At 42.6% G+C, this 15,674-nt stretch overlaps 1 protein-coding gene across 8 annotated transcripts in view; it reads right to left on the bottom strand.

The window, feature by feature from the left end:
* The window catches only part of USP4 (ubiquitin specific peptidase 4), a 59,502-nt gene extending 48,529 nt beyond the window's left edge, over positions 1-10,973 (bottom strand). For 4 of the 8 annotated variants that reach the window (XM_077129320.1, XM_077129321.1, XM_077129323.1 and 1 more), the window contains exons 1-3: positions 10,810-10,970; positions 8,814-8,941; positions 2,794-2,924 (exon numbers count right to left, since the gene is read on the bottom strand). In XM_077129320.1, coding sequence (XP_076985435.1) covers positions 2,794-2,924; positions 8,814-8,941; positions 10,810-10,910 — 360 coding nt within the window. In that variant the 5' untranslated portion in view covers positions 10,911-10,970. Of the gene's footprint in view, positions 1-2,793; positions 2,925-8,813; positions 8,942-10,464; positions 10,591-10,809 lie in introns of those variants that run through there. The other 4 variants (XM_077129326.1, XM_077129327.1, XM_077129325.1 and 1 more) reach the window with 4 other exon arrangements.
* Between the last annotated feature and the right edge of the window lie 4,701 nt (positions 10,974-15,674).

Below are 15,674 nucleotides of genomic sequence, written 5' to 3'. Positions count from 1 at the left end.
CACTAATCCTATCTTCTGCCTCTTGAAATATGACATTGTAGGTTTCCATTGTTTTGTTCATCTCTTCTACTGTGCCTTTCATTCCCATAAGTTCTGTGATGCTTTTCAGACTTTTGATTTCTTCTTTTTGTTCATTCCTTGCCTTCTTTATATCCTACCTCAATTCACTGATTTGATTTTTGATGATGTTTTCCATGTCTGTTCGAGCATTCTGAATTAATTGTTTCAACTTCTGTATGTCATTTGAATTGTTGGTTTGTTCCTTTGACTGGGCCATATTTTCAATTTTCCTAGTATGATTTGTTATTTTTTGCTGGCATCTAGGCATTTAATTACCTTAATGTGTTTATTCTGGAGATTGTTTTTACTTTTGTTTTACCTAGGATTTTCTTGCTGGATGACTTTGTTGTCTATCTGTTCTTTGATATTCAGTTCAGCTTATTCTAGTCCTCTAACTTAGGTTTTGTTTAACAGATCAGAATTCTTCAGTTCTTGTTTTCTTGTTTCTTGCCCTGCCTGTATGGTGCCTGCTTAGGAGGGTCTACTTAGGTATTATAGACCCCAATCAGATTTTCCCAGACCAAACTGGCCTCCTGTCAGGAGGAAAGAGTCACCTGTGTCAGTTTTCCCTGAGGGTGAGACCCAGCAGGTTGAAAGACTTTCCTATCAAGCCTCTGGACTCTGCGTTTTTCCTATCCTGCCTAGTATGTGGCATTTCTCCGCCTGCAGGTCCCACCAGCATAAGGTGATGCAGTACCTTTAACTTCAGCAGACTCTCCCTGCTGGGGGCGTGGTTGAGATAGAGGAGAGGTTGTAGGTTGGCTTTAATTGCTTCCCTTTTCCAGACTCTGGGGTCTGAATCCCTTGAGGGAGAGACTCCACCTGAGCTGGGCCCCACCCCTCTCCTGGAGAAGGCACAGGCTCCCGACAAAATCTCAGACAAGCTCAATTCTGCCTATGCGTCGGTCAGCTGGAGCCCGAGAAGCCTTGCAGCTGTATCTAAACAAGCTGTAAAAACACAGCCACAAAAAAGAAAAAGAAAAGTCCTTTTCAGAGCAGGACCCCTATTCCTTAGGTCTGCCAATCAACAGCTTAAGTTGGTATATTGCTCTGTGTACCTCCAGGTCCCATGTGCCCCCTCCTTTCCTTCAGGGTCCAGACCTTTTCAGATCCAAAAAACCTGTTTTTTTTCTTTTTCTATCAGCCCGCTCCCTCTGTGCCGGGTAAAAAACCAGCGACCTCTGCTTTTACTCAAGGTTCAGCTGAGCTGGGGGCCCATTTTTAGTAGTTAGAATTTGTGAATTAATTCCACAAATGGAGTTTGGTTGTGCTCAGTCCCTGCTGCTCATAAGGTCCCTTTCCTTTCCCCTCTGGGAAGCAGTCTGTGGGGGAGGGATGCTGGCCACCACAGCCTGGGGAACTTATGGTTCTGGGTGGGCTTGCAGCAGGTCAAGTTGGTCCAGACTGGTGTACACTGTGTGTCCGGTCACTGACGTGGCCCCAGCAGTTGTTCTGTACTGTTCCTGACTATTTATTAGCTGCTCTGAAGGACAAACTAAATTCCACACCTTGCTAAGTTGCCATCTTGGCTCTTCTCTCCTCCATGTATGGAATGTTTGTATGTTAAGAATGTTTATATATTAAGTTTTATCAATCAAGAAAACATAGGTACTACATAACCCACATGTCATCATTCATCTTTAAGTGAGAGTTATGAGGCCTACTTTGCAGGTCGGCCAAATTACAGAATAAGATAAAGCCCTTGACAGAGCACTCACCACATGGCACTAAGGGACATTTGCAAGAGGCAGGCTTGCCCCAACCTTTTGATTTCTAATTGCTCTCAGGGTCCCAGGTTTCAAGCTGGCCAAAAAAGGTAGCTCTGGCCCTGAATAGCAACTCTTAGAAGTATAGTGTCAGGACTGTAGCTCTTTTCTCTTTTTACTCTGCTAAGCAGCAGAATGAGAAATGAATGCCTAATTATCAGCAGACATGTGGCTCCTGTGTCTCTCTGGTGGTGGGACTAGCAAACATGTGAGAGTCAGGGCAGTGATCTCATGAGTCCTGGGGGGTGGGGGGTGGAATTAACAATCTGGATTTCTGTCCCAGGACCTGTCTTCCCTCAAGAGGCTAATCTCTGGACTATAAATGTTTGTCTTTTTTTTTTTTAAATACTTTTATTCAAGAAATATCCATACATGTACAGTCCAACCATATTATACAATCAATGGTTCACAATATCATCACATAATTGTGTATTCTTCACCATGATCTTTTTAGAACATTTTCATCACTCCAGAAAAAGAAATAAAAAGAAAAAAAAAAGAACTCATACATTCCATACCCATTAATCCTCCCTCTAACTGACCTACAATGCCTGTTCTTTGACTTACTCAACACTGTGGCCAAAGACTCTTAAGCACAGAGGGAAAAAATAGTATCAGAAAGGTTTTAAGACAAACAAGAAGCAGGGTCTTACTGTATGTCCATATGCCCTGAGTGGACTTTCTCTCATAGAGCCTTCCAGGAAGTGCTCTTATGGTACCACAGGACACATCTCATGCCACAGGGGAACTCAAATGTTTGGAGGCCACTCACTCTAAATCGTGGGTGAACAATCTCATTGACCACCACTACAACCACAATTTCCTAATGAGAAACAGAAACAAAGTCTCAAACTCCTTCATTCAGCCATTTAGATCTGGTCAGTTCCCCAGGAAACCAACACCAGTCAGTGTCCCCCTTGGAGCACCTGCAGTGCTGACCAGCAAATGTGACAACTCATGCACTCACTTTTCTGACGATGGGCTGTTGGCCTTCAACACAGCCGTACCAGTTTAGTAACTTATTCCAAGCCTCAGCTGGGACCAATACATAGTCCAGTTCATCAATTAAGTGTTCTTTTAAGGTCTGACTCTCAGGATCTGAAAAAAGGAAAACAGCACATAACTCACTGCATTTCTTCACAGAAATGTTTATTTTACATGGTTCTTATGTATTTTTCAGAATTAAAAAAAATATTTAGAAGAACAGACAAAATTCTAAAACCTGTCACTGGCAAAACATAAAGCAGACATGATACCTCCTTTGTCCTTAAATGTGTTTTCTGAACATTTTATAAGGGTCTTGCATTACTTCTACAATTGGGGGTGGAGGTGTGAAAGAAAAATTCCAACATACATTTCCAAAGTACTTCCAGATTCTACAATTAAGACTGCTAACTGTGAGTAATTACCAAAACATCTTGCTTAGTGGTATTTCATTAACATCAGCTACAGCTACACTTTTCCTTTGCAAGTTTTATTAAAAAAGCAAACAAGGGTGGGCCATGGTGGCTCAGTGGCAGAATTCTCGCCTGCCATGCTGGAGACCTGGGTTCGTTTCCTAGTGCCTGCCCATGTGAAAAAAAGAAAAGCAAACAAATGAGCCAATGAAGTTAAGTTTATTTTACCAAGAGTCATTTAGCATTTTTAGTTTTAAACACTCCAAGTCAAAGCCCAGCTGGACGCTCCCCTGTGGGGGAAGAACACATTTAACAAGCCAACCATCCATCTTACACCCCCCAGAGAGGCAACATGCACTGGGAGTGAGAACTGGACATCTATAGTCAGAAATACACTTTCTCAAGGTAAGACTAAGGTACTGGATTAATAAAGCCTCCCACCAATGAAGCCTCCTTGCCATTCCTGAGTCGAACAACACCTACTTCCAGAACGGTGGAAGCCACTGTTCCCCCCCTAAATCTGTGAAGACCTGAAACTGGGAAAGCAAAAAAATACAGCCAGGCCATACCCTGCTCAAGTTGGTGGAGAGAGATGTTTCAGGGCTCTGTCTCCCTTAAGAAGCAAAACTGGCAGAAACATTTCTCAACACTCCAGAAAATAATTAAAGGAGTGGAGAAACAAGGAGAGCACTGAATCAACAAAAAGACTATAAGTCAGGAGGATTTTGTGGCACCCTGCTGGCCCCTTCCTCATCCCTCACCAGCCTGGCACAGAGACAGCCCACACTCCAAGTGTGGATGCCTGGTCCTGGTTCCAGAGGGAGAATAAACCTCATGTACATACTGGGAGTACGTATATCTGCCCCAATCTATCTAGTGGTAGCCTGAGGGACTCGCCAACCCAAAACTTATCCTGCATATAGAAAGCAACTCACCAAGCTCTCCTACAGAACACTGTGGGAAAGCAATCAAGTGGCTGCCTGGGACGAGGGATTGCTGGCTACAGACAGTATAGTTCCCAGGATCATGAGAAAAATGTTTCACAGACAATGCAAATGTGCAAAAAGATCCAGGAAGGCCCCAACCACTCTACTGGTATCATTCACTAAACTCACTGTACGGATAAGCTCTGAAAGAGAGAACTATCACAGATCAATAGGCAAAGACTAGGAAAGTATTTTCCATTTTCTTTCTTTAGCCTTCAAAGAGAGCCTTGTTTTAAGACTAGCTGGGTACAAGCTCAAAAAACAGATGCCTCAGACTCTAAATTCCAGCAATAACACCTTAAAATATCAAAATGTCCAGGTTTCAACAAAAGATGACAAAACATCAAAGAAACAGAAAGAAGAGGCCTAAGTAAAAGAGAAAATTAATATGTTAGAAGCCATTCATGAGGAGGACCAGACATGGGGTATATCAGAGCAAGGCCTTAAATAAACGGTCCTAAATATGCTCAAAGAATTAAAGGAAGACATAGACAAAGAGCTAAAGGAAAACAGGAAAATAGATAAACAGAAAGAATATCAATAGAGAGATGGAAAACACAAAAGGGAACCCAGCAGAACAGAACACAACAATAACAGAAATTTAAAATTCCCTAGAGGGGTTCACCAGCAGATTGGTGCTGGCAGAAGGAAAAAAATCAGTGAATGTGAAGATAAGACAACTGAAATCATCCAATCTGAGTGGCAGAAACAAGAAAGATTGAAAAAAAATGAACAGTCTGAGAACCTGTGGGACATCATTAAGCGTACCAAACGTATATTGTGGGAGTCCCAGGAGAAGAAAGAAGGAAAGGGGCAGAGAGGATATTCAAGGAAATAATGGCTGCAAATTTCCCAAATGTAATAAAAGACATGAATATACACACTCAATATGCTCAACAAACTCTCAATAGGAAAACCCCAAACAGATCCATACCATGGTATGTTATAATCAAACTGTTGCAGGCCAAAGAAAAAGAGAGAATTCTGAAAGCTGCAAGACAGAAGCAATGTCACATATTAGGGAGTCTCACTATGACTAAATACTGATTTCTCATTAGAAACTACAGAGACAAGTCAGTGGGAAAGTGCTGAAAGCAAAAAACTGCCAATCAAGAACTCTACATTTTGCAAACTTTTTTTTCAGAAATGAGGGCGAGATTAAGACATCCCCAGATAAATCAAAGCTCAAAGTGTTCATTATCACTAGACTGGTCCTATAAGACGTGCTAAGAGAGGTCTGTAGGTTGAAAGGAAAGGACAATAGATCGAGACCACATGAATAAATAAAAGATCTCCAGTAAGGGTAACAACACAGGTGAACATAAATACCAATACTATTGTAATTTTGGTTTGAAACCCCACTTTTTGCTTTTTACAGGATTAAAAAGGCAAATTAACAGAATATAATGATAAATCAGTAGTTTGGACTCATGATATAAAAAAAAATTACATGTACCTGTGACATGGTAAGGAAGACAGGGCAAAAGACCATAATTTGTGTGTACTTCAGAAGTTAAGTTGGCATCAAAGCAACTGTGATTTGCTGGGATTGTTACAGAAGAAAGTTAAGCCCCATGGTATCTACAAGGAAAATACTGGACAATATACAAGCTCACAGAAAGAGAAAGTGGAGTACGGGTTGTCATCGGAAAAGGACAGGGGTGATCAGGAGTTAATGGATAATAAGTGTAGAGTTTCTGTTTGAGGAAATGGAAAAGTTTTAGTAATGGAAGGTAGTGAGGATACTACAATATTGTGAATGTGATTACTCCCAATGAATGGTACACTTGGGAGTGATTGAGATGGGAATTTAAGTTGTATATGTGTTACCACAATTAAAAAAAAAGATCAACTAAAGAGACACTGACAATTAAATGCAATCTATGATCCTGGATGAGATCTAGCAAGGGAGGAGAAAAGGCTCAAGGGGACGTTATCAGGACCTATGAAAAAAAACTGGAATATAGACTGCAAGCTTTATAACAGGTTAAATTTCTTAAACTTGATACCTGCACTTAATGTGCTTATATAAGTGAATATCTTTATTCTTAGAAAATGTTCATGGCAGTATTAAGTGTTCAAGAAACATGATGTATGAACCCACATTCAAGTGCTAATGGATTGAAAAAAAGACAGACAGAATGATGTAGCAAATGTGGCAAAATGTTAAAATTGGTGGGTCTGGGTAACTGGGGGGAATAGGAGTATGCTGGAGTTCTCTGTATGGGGTTTTATTTATTTATTTCCCCCCCACCTTTTTTTTTTTTTTTGCATAGGCAGGTACCAGGAATCGAACCTGGGTCTCCAGCATGGCAGGCAAGAACTCTGCCTGCTGAGCCAGCGTGGCCCGCTCTGTATTATTTTTTAACTATCTTGTATGTTTGGAAGTATTTCAAAATTGAAAGTTAAAAAAAAAAGAAAGTATAGCAGTACAACTCATGTGGAACTAAAAACTATATAAGAGAATTCACAGGGTGACTAGGGCTTCCCACCATCCTTCCCACCAAGGATGTGACCCTGAATTACAGGCAGGTTTCTGACATGACCCACTTCTACATTTCTCATTCCCAAGGAAAAAGGAAAGGAAGTCAACAGCCTTGGGGAAGAAGAATACCAAGAGGAATCCTCCCCATTAATGAGCAGCCAACCATTTTTAACAGCAGCAGCTCTGGCATGATTATTAATATTGACAGACCAGGCCCTTTCTGATCAGGACAGAAGAACAATCCAGGGGTAGTACTTCTCAGCTTGCTGAGACAAGAGCTTGTCAAAAAAACCCTGAAAACTAAACTAAAAAATTTTCTCTGGCTTACAAATCAACACTCATGAACATCATTCACTTATTCTTGCCTTGCTTAGAGGAATATACCCTAATCACTTCTAATACTAAGCACCACACAGATCTGGCCATACCGTGTCAAATATTAGTAAGAAACCTTTAATTGAGGGAAAAGAACCAGCAGCTTTCAGTCTCATACACCCCAAATGTATCAGTTCTACAGACTCTTTCCCCTCTGTGACAATTTTCCCAAATACGTCATTCTGATTACATTAATTGTACAAGTGCAGGAAAATTAACTGGAACTTTCAATGCAGTTCATCATTTTTACTCAAAACTGGATCAGTCCCAGGGACTCATGCTAAAAATCATACAGAACTGATTTTCTTCAACAGAGAGGGGAATAAAGGAGAAAAATGAGAGCAAAGCTTCAGTCTTAGCACAGGGATCTCACATGATTCACAGTAAGGACACAGGTAAAAATGACAGGAGTGCTCTGCTGACTACATCAGTAAGGATATGTTCTTTCTCCTCCTTCACACACTACTAAGAATTCTTTCCATTAGTCTGGGCACAAGACAACCAGGCTGGGATTAGCAGGTGACTGAAAGCCAAGGTACTGAGGGGGTGAACGTCATTTGTCAGGTCATTCCTGAATTGTCCTGCATTGTCAGGTCAGTGTTCCAGAATCTGAATGGAACATGCTTCTCACCTGTAAACACACAGCAGACATTTCAAGCCAAAGTCAGGTGACATCGAATTGAGGGACTGCAGAAGGAAATCCTACCTTTAGCTAAAGGTCATGCAAATGACCTTAGACAGCCATCTCCAGCTCTGAGTCTTATTATTAAAATTAAAAACCTTAAAAATTCTCCTTGTCAAAATAAGAAGGGAAAGCGCAAAGTGCAAACAAAATACAATGCTTCCTAACCACTCAGGGCAACTTCATAATACAGAGCTACCTAACAACCTATACCAGAAAATAAAGCAAATGACATTGTTCATCATGTCGTTTAGACTTCCCTTAAAACAAGGTTTAAGCTGAAATATTTCTTGTCTTTATAATTATCTAGGGACTTGGATCAAGCTTCATTCATTGCCTTCTACTAGCCCTGATTCTGGCTACATGTGACAGATCACTTCTGTCCTACCTGTGAGTGAGTGTACAGTTAAACAGAGCACAATGAGGGAAAGGTTGATTCTGACATCTCTGTACATTTACATGTGCAACCAGCTCAGGTGGGTCATGAATTACTTTTCCCACAGTTCCCTGTGGAAGCTGACTACGGTCTTAACAGTACTTGCCTTCCACCTCTCTTCAAATTACTGCTGTGACAAACATTGCCATCACGGGAATGTCTGATGAACGTCAATGAGTCTACAAATTCGTTTCACTGCAAAGGCAATGCAAAAAAACCTGGTTCCCAAATTTCATATTCCAGACGCAACTTCAAAATGATAACCTATTTCCAGTCTGATATGACCCTCTCATTCCCAAAGAAAAGGGATTCCATTCAGGATACTAATCTAAAATCTAAACTCTGTAGTAGGACTAACTTGGGGGCGGGGGGGGGGAGAGAAAAGAAATTCTTTTAAATAGTAGAAGCATGCTCTTGTTAGAAGCAGTTTATTTAGGTAATAAGTAGCTTAACTTCTGAAGGTCTACAAAGACTTCTGCTATAGACCCAAACCAAGGAAACTTCCTTATACCATCCTCATCTGGGGAAGTCAGGTTCACAATGTTCCTGTTACAGAAAAACATGACCTCAGGCCATGTAAACATTTCATATGCATTTCAGTTGAAAAGAAAAGCAAGATACTGTACCCGAAAAGAGTCCAGAGTTATCTATTGGACCAGGAAACAGGTCGTGTTCACCCACATTGTACATATCCCAGCTGTCGAAGCCCACATACTTCTTCCACTGCTTGAACCACCGACTGTCAATAAGATACCTAGAGACAGAAAAAATGTAATGTGGCAGAAAAGCTGAGGTTACAAGTTTCCGAGTCTGCTCCCTTAATCTTTTTTATGCTCTTTTATCTTGGCTAACACATAAGAGGCCCCATTAAAAAAAAACACACTCTCAAGAGCAAGAACAGGGCCAGGCCCCACATGGCACAGAGGGCCTGGGGCAGGAGTACAATAAGTGAAATGACTGTTCAAAGAATGAAAGGAAGGAAATGACTGGCTTCAAAAGTTTATTTAAAGTCCTTCTATGGCTAAAATCCTGTTTGCCTAACAATTAAGTAACTTCATAATGATCTTGTCCAGGTAGACAGTCTACCGTTACATTGTTTTGCTTAATGTGAAGAGTACTAATCTTTTTTTTATTTCTAGAAATGGGATTATAGTACCACTGACTTCATTTTTCCTTTGAGGACCAAATGAGATATCCAAAAACGTGTGAAAGTATCTAATGCTCACTTTCTTTTCTTACGTAGTGAAGTAAGACTAGAAGACTGTAATAATTGTGAATTCCCCTTACACTCATTAAAATGGAATATATATATGTATGTACACATATATATCAAATTAGTGTTTATGTTTGTTCAACTAGTCAAATAAGCATTAGGTGAGTTCTGGGTTCAATCTTTTGCTTTTTATACTTAAGAAAGAAACACAAACCTGAAAGTATTACTATGCTGTTTGACAATAAAGACAGTAGGGGTGAAACTGTGTGGGACAACAAAACACAACAGTTATACTAAGACCTTCAAATTTTATAACCAACAAACCTCAGAGATGGTCAGTTAACTCTTGAGGCCACAAGGATCCATAAATATACACAAACTTCTGAAACACTCTTTTCCCTCCAAACCCATTAAGCGATGCTCTCCCTATATTTTTAGTGGTTTTAGTCTATCTAAATTTTCTCTGCTTCTGCCTAGTATTCTTTTTTATATATCACCTCTATACAGGAGAACTTTCAAAAGTACCTCTGCTTTGCCCTGCCTTTCACAGCTTGGCTAGCTTAAGATGAACATGGTAAAGCTGTATCTGAACTCCTCCTAACACCCTTGTTTCTCTTCCATGTTCAATTCCTCTGTCACTAGAAATGGCATTATCATCATCACCATGTTCTTAAAGAGGGAGATGTAATCATTTTCAATTTCTACTGCCACACGATATTCTATTTAACCCGGGGATCCAGGGTTAAATCTATTAAGAAACCTCATATTTCAACCTTACTCCTCTAAATTCTGCACTTTTAATCTCCCTATCTCTAGCTCCAAGCTCTCGGCTACCCACCTCTCCCATCCCAAAATGCTGCTGCCACCATTATTTTTGACATTTGCTACCAGAATACCCTGGGGCTCACAGACATTGGTTCAGCTTCTGACCTTGATATCTGTTACGCAGTTTGTAGCTTACAATGTATCTACTTCTGATCCTCGCCCTTTAGCGAGGAGGATGGGCCAAGTACCGCTACCCTACTTTTATTAGTAAGCAAACAGGGCCTGTGAGGGGTGAATACCTTCGCGCAAGGTCACAAGGCGAGTCCTCGATAGTACGGACTGTCCCCACCCTCACAGTCCCCGGGAACATTCGTTTCCATTTCCTTACCGCTCTGCGGCGCTTGCCCAAGCCGGGCCCGCCCCCTGAGGCTCCGAATGGGACTCGACGATCCCCAACCCCGCCCACGCTTTCCCAGAACTAATCTCGGGGTTCCTTTCACGAGAGGCGGGGTCAAAGCCAACCTCTCAGGGTCATCAGATACCGCCCCGACCAGCCCCTGCCAAGCCGTGAAAGAGGACCCTGGCCTGAGAGTCGGAGTCCCGGCCCCGGCCCTGCGCGGCGGAAAGGTGGGTACGGCGCTCACCACTGCGCCCCCCGTTGGAGCGTTGTCCTCATCAAAGCCCCGAGCTCGGACTTCTGGGTCTCCGTATCCGGCAGCTCACGACAGCCACCACTTTCCGCCATCTCCTCCGCGGTCCTGGCCCAGCCGGCCCGGACATCCGCCTCGCGCACGGTGCGCTGCAGGCCGCGCCTACGCACGCACGCACGAACGTGCGCGCACCCGAGGCCACTTCGTGCTGCTTTGCTGGTCTGCGGGTCTCTTGTTTTTCGCCCGATCTCCCCTCACCGCACATTGTGCATTGCTGCTCTCCCACCCGTACACAGTGGAGCAAGGAGGGGTCTGAAACAGGAGGCGGATGGGAATAGCTGGAAACGAGTCGCCAATTCCTCCTGCCCTCCGGCCTAACTCCTGGCTGGCTAGCTGTGTGGCCGGCCAGATCTCCTTCCTTCGCTTAGGTTGGTACCTAGTGCAGACTCCGAAGCTCTGTCCAGCCTGGTAATCTCCAGGAGATAGCCTGCGAGTCCTATGACCCCTCGTGTTCCTCTTCCCGGGCTGTGAGGTTACCCTAGTCCTAAGCCCGGTGACTAGCTTTTCTCGTTTTTACTCCTGCCATTTCCTCTTGTTCAGCATGAGACCTTAAGCAAGTCGTGAATTTCCCAAACAGGCGACCGGGGGACCTGTCCCACGAGCCCTGCAGGGATTCCAGGAAGTGCCCGTTGCCGCCAAGGTCTTGGGACCAGGACTTGACCTTGTGGTCTTATTAATAGTCTGAAGCAGTCTGTCACCAGAATCAACTAGTCCACGGCAAAATTTCGCAAAACCAATGCGTTCCCACACTGAGCTTTTTCAGGGAAACAAGCAGCTACAGAGGGATAATAGCAACAGGGAAGAAGAAAAGGGGAGGTTCGAGTATGTTCTTCACCTTTAGGTGCCCAGGCATCTTCTTTATTTGTTCGAGACATAATGTACTGAATACGGTATGTATTCCACACGCTTCTCCTCCTGGCGGGGGAAGTAAGCCCAGAGCAAGGTGAAGGTGGGGCAGCTGGCATACGTGAGTCCCCATTTATTTGTCCTCAGAGAAAAATAAGATTCAGTTCGTGCCCTTAAAGAACATGTAATCTAATAGAGAAGTATCGACAAATGACCAAATGTCAACCATTGTGTTGTCAGTTCAATAGAAAAATGAACAAAACGCTGTAGGAGTGCCAGGTGCGACTCCCAGCTGTGAAGTGGAATCTTTGACATGAGTAGCATTTAAGTGTGATCTTGAAGAGCTAGGGGCACATATTACAGAAGGGGAGACTAGAAGGATCAAAAGAGAATTTCTGGAACAGGCAAGGCAGGATCACAGGGTGGGGATGAGGCCAGTTAAGCTGGGCACAAACTACTGAAAGTGCCTAAGAGGATCTAAAGCTGGAAAGGAGGCTGAAGGAACCGTATGTCTTGTCTTAAAATGGCAAGCACACATTGTAGAAGGTTTTGGAGCAGAGATAAAATGGATAAGTGTGCTTCACACCCACAGTGGTACAGCCAGGAGACTCATTAGGAAATTCTCACTGAGGAGATAACTAAGGGAGGAGAGGAGAAATAGATGAGGCACTGTGTTGGGGTGGAAGAAGGGCTGGCAGTGAGAAGGTGTGGTAGTTCATTTGAACAAATTTGCTACTTTTTAAAATGCAGTTTTAGTGAGATATATTCACACACCATACTAACCATCCGAAGTATACAATCACTAGTTCACAGTATCAAATTTGCTAATTTTACATTGAATTTTGGCTAACTAAAATTAGTTACCACTCCCTGGGACATCCATCAGGCACCATCTGGCAACAGAAGCCTCTTGGCAGCTGGTTAGGTAACGGGAAAATAAATTTGTAATTAAAATTGCCTTGAGTAACTGCATAGCACTTAATCCCCTGCATCGTATGATGATTCTACCACTGGGGAATCAACCCTGACAACCCATAGTCCCCTCCTGTGAAAGTTCTTTGAAACTGTAAATATGTTATCAAACAGAAACACTACCTTTATTCCTGTTATTTATGGTGAAAACTTTTGGGTCATGGACATTACTTAAGAACCTACATTGAAGGGTTACTTTTTCCATCTTTTTTTTTTTTTTTTTAGCAGTTTCTCCTTATACCATTATGGCATGGGTCAGAGACTGAGGGAAGTAGGACAAGTCTTTGGCACCAGTCCTGTCCCTAGAAATGAGGACAAAACCTACTTTAAAAAAGGAAAATTTCAGAAAATCTTTTTAAACCAGGAACTGTTTAATGTTCTTAAATGGCTATAAAGTAGTACACTAATTATGGGTAATTCCTTAAAAATGAAGATTGCAAAGAACCGGTGGTTAACAGTGTGAGAAATAAAGTGAATCTTCACATCAAAAGATCATCGTTTCCAAAGATTTTAAACTTTGTTAGTGAGTTTGATTAAAATACATTTTTTAAAAATTTGAGAACTAGAAACAATGAGCAAAGCCTGTGTTTCTTGCTATTGTGAGAGTGACCTATGAACTAAGTAGGAAACAGCAAGAATGAGTGACTCAGCCCAGGAGGTACCCTGGCCCCAGGACTGTGCTGTCTGCTGAGCCATTTCACCCAAGGAAGAAGTATAAATCTAGTAAGGTGCCCAGGTCAAACTCCAGGGGTGTACAACCCACCTGTTGCAAGGGAGCTTGGGTCAGAGAGAGAAAGCAGGAAGAGAGCTAGAGGGAAACAGGCTTGATTGGACACTGCTGCTGGACTTTGGACTGTGATGGTGTTCTAGTTTGCTAGCTGCCAGAATGCAACACACCAGAGACGGATTGGCTTTTAATAAAAGGGGATTTATTTTGTTGGTTCTTCAGAGGAAAGGCAGCTAACTTTCCAGTGAGGTTCTTTCTTATGTGGAAGGCACAGGATGGTCTCTGCTGGTCTTCTCTCCAGGCCCCTGGGTTCCAACAACTTTCCCCGGGGTGACTTCCTTCTGCATCTCCAAAGGCCTGGGCTGAGCTGCCAGTGCTGTGATCAGGAATGCTGCGCTGCTTAGGCTGTGCAACATTGTGTTCTCTCATTTAAGCACCAGCCAATTAAGTCAAACGTCACTCATTGCAGCAGACACGCCTCCTAGCTGACTGCAGATGTAATTGGCAACAGATGAGTTTCACATACTGTTGGTTCATGTCCGCAGCAACAAGACTAGGTATGCTCACCTGGCCAAGTTGACAACTGAATCTAACTAACACAGATGGTCTAATCAAGTATTTGTCAGGTCTGAGTGTGCAACATTTAATCTTTATTTGGTTCCAAATCATAAAGTTCTTTTTTGGCTAGGACTACTGCTTGTCTATGCCAGACTGGAGTTGGCCCTCCTAAGTCACCCTAGGTTCAAACTTGGCCAGTGATTACAAAGCATACATGGCAGACTCATTCTTTCAGAATTCAAAAAATAGTGGGCACCTTTTAATCAGAGTTGACAATGGGTAAGATTTATTTTTGGTTCCCCTTCTTGCCTATGCATCCTCAACCTACCCAGGGGACTGTGAAAAGGTAAAAGGCTCTAGAAATAGACTTTAGAAGGGGACTATGAAAAAGTAAAAGGCTCTAGAAATAGGCTTTAGAAGAACTAAATGTCTCATTAGTATTTTCTAACCTCTATTATATAAGGATTAGGTTACCGGGAAGGTGTCAGAGGTAAAAAACTGAACGAGTCTCACAGAGATCAAGTGGGATCAAGATAATTCTACAAAGGTGCAGGCAGATACATTTTCCTGCATTGGGAACTCATGCTGTTGGACAGATTCAGTTCGGTTCTGCCACTGTTGGGCAGGGAGGGTGTGGTACCCTGGACACATTTGTGGCCAGTGTCTTCTCTTCTTCCTCTAATTCCATTACCATTAATGTCATAACCATGAACAGATATTTAGATGTTGATTTGTATTTGTTGTTTTCCCTTTGCATAGAGTATATTCTTAGTAGACATTTCTTGGATTAATGAATTAAAAAGTTATCCACATATTAGTCATTCTTTCATTTGACTAATAGTACTTGAATATCTGTTATATGCACACAGTCTCTACCCTCTAGGGGATCACAACCAATGTGGTTGGAGAAGACGGCTACACCTTTAATTACAGTGTTGTATGTTGTGTGATAAAAGGAACATGGAGGTTCCTGCTGTAGACTGTTTACTGGTAAAGAAGTTTAAGTGACTGGTATAGGGAGCAAAAGCAAGTTTAAAACATTCCCTTTGGCCTTTAAGGATGGATGATGAAGTCTGCTTTAAAGGGATGCTTTAAATTCACACACACACATACACGTGCACTCACCAAATGCTAGAGACAGAAGAAAGTGGGATAACAGGTGCTTCCTCTGCAACACACTCTTCAAGAAGATTCAGAACCTCTTCACCTGCCTCCTCGTGGTCATATGGGCTGCCGGACTGTAAGATACCTCCCAGGGCAGGCTGTACTTCTCCTTGGACACTGCTCAGGTCTCTAGATGTCTGGGTCAAATGGACCTGCTTTGTGCTCTCCTCCTACCCTGGCCTTTCAGGGCACAACTATAACTGGTCTTTGCCTGCAGGATGTAAAGTCTGCCAGGCCCCTGTCCAGCACATCACTGTCATATCATGTCAGTCTCATTGGTACTTCTGAATGTAAATAACTGAGTACCCAGAAGGAAGTGGCTTTTGTTGGTGGCTTTGGTGTTTTGTTTTTGTTTGCACATGTGACAAACCTAGGGTTGAGGTCTTGGAGAGCCTAAAGCTGAAGGATGTCAGGACTCAGGGTTTGCTTTTGTGCAGCCCTCTTGGCTTTCCTTTCCTTCAGAGCCCCAAGTTGACTGGCTGCCGTGGTCCTGAGCATTCTAGATACACTCAACAACATCTACCAGCAAGAA

The sequence above is a fragment of the Tamandua tetradactyla genome, chromosome 15 (assembly GCF_023851605.1).
Source record: "Tamandua tetradactyla isolate mTamTet1 chromosome 15, mTamTet1.pri, whole genome shotgun sequence".
Taxonomy (NCBI): Eukaryota; Metazoa; Chordata; class Mammalia; order Pilosa; family Myrmecophagidae; genus Tamandua; species Tamandua tetradactyla.
The sequence above is the reverse complement of the archived record's forward strand: the minus strand, read 5'-3'. Positions and strand labels throughout refer to the sequence as shown.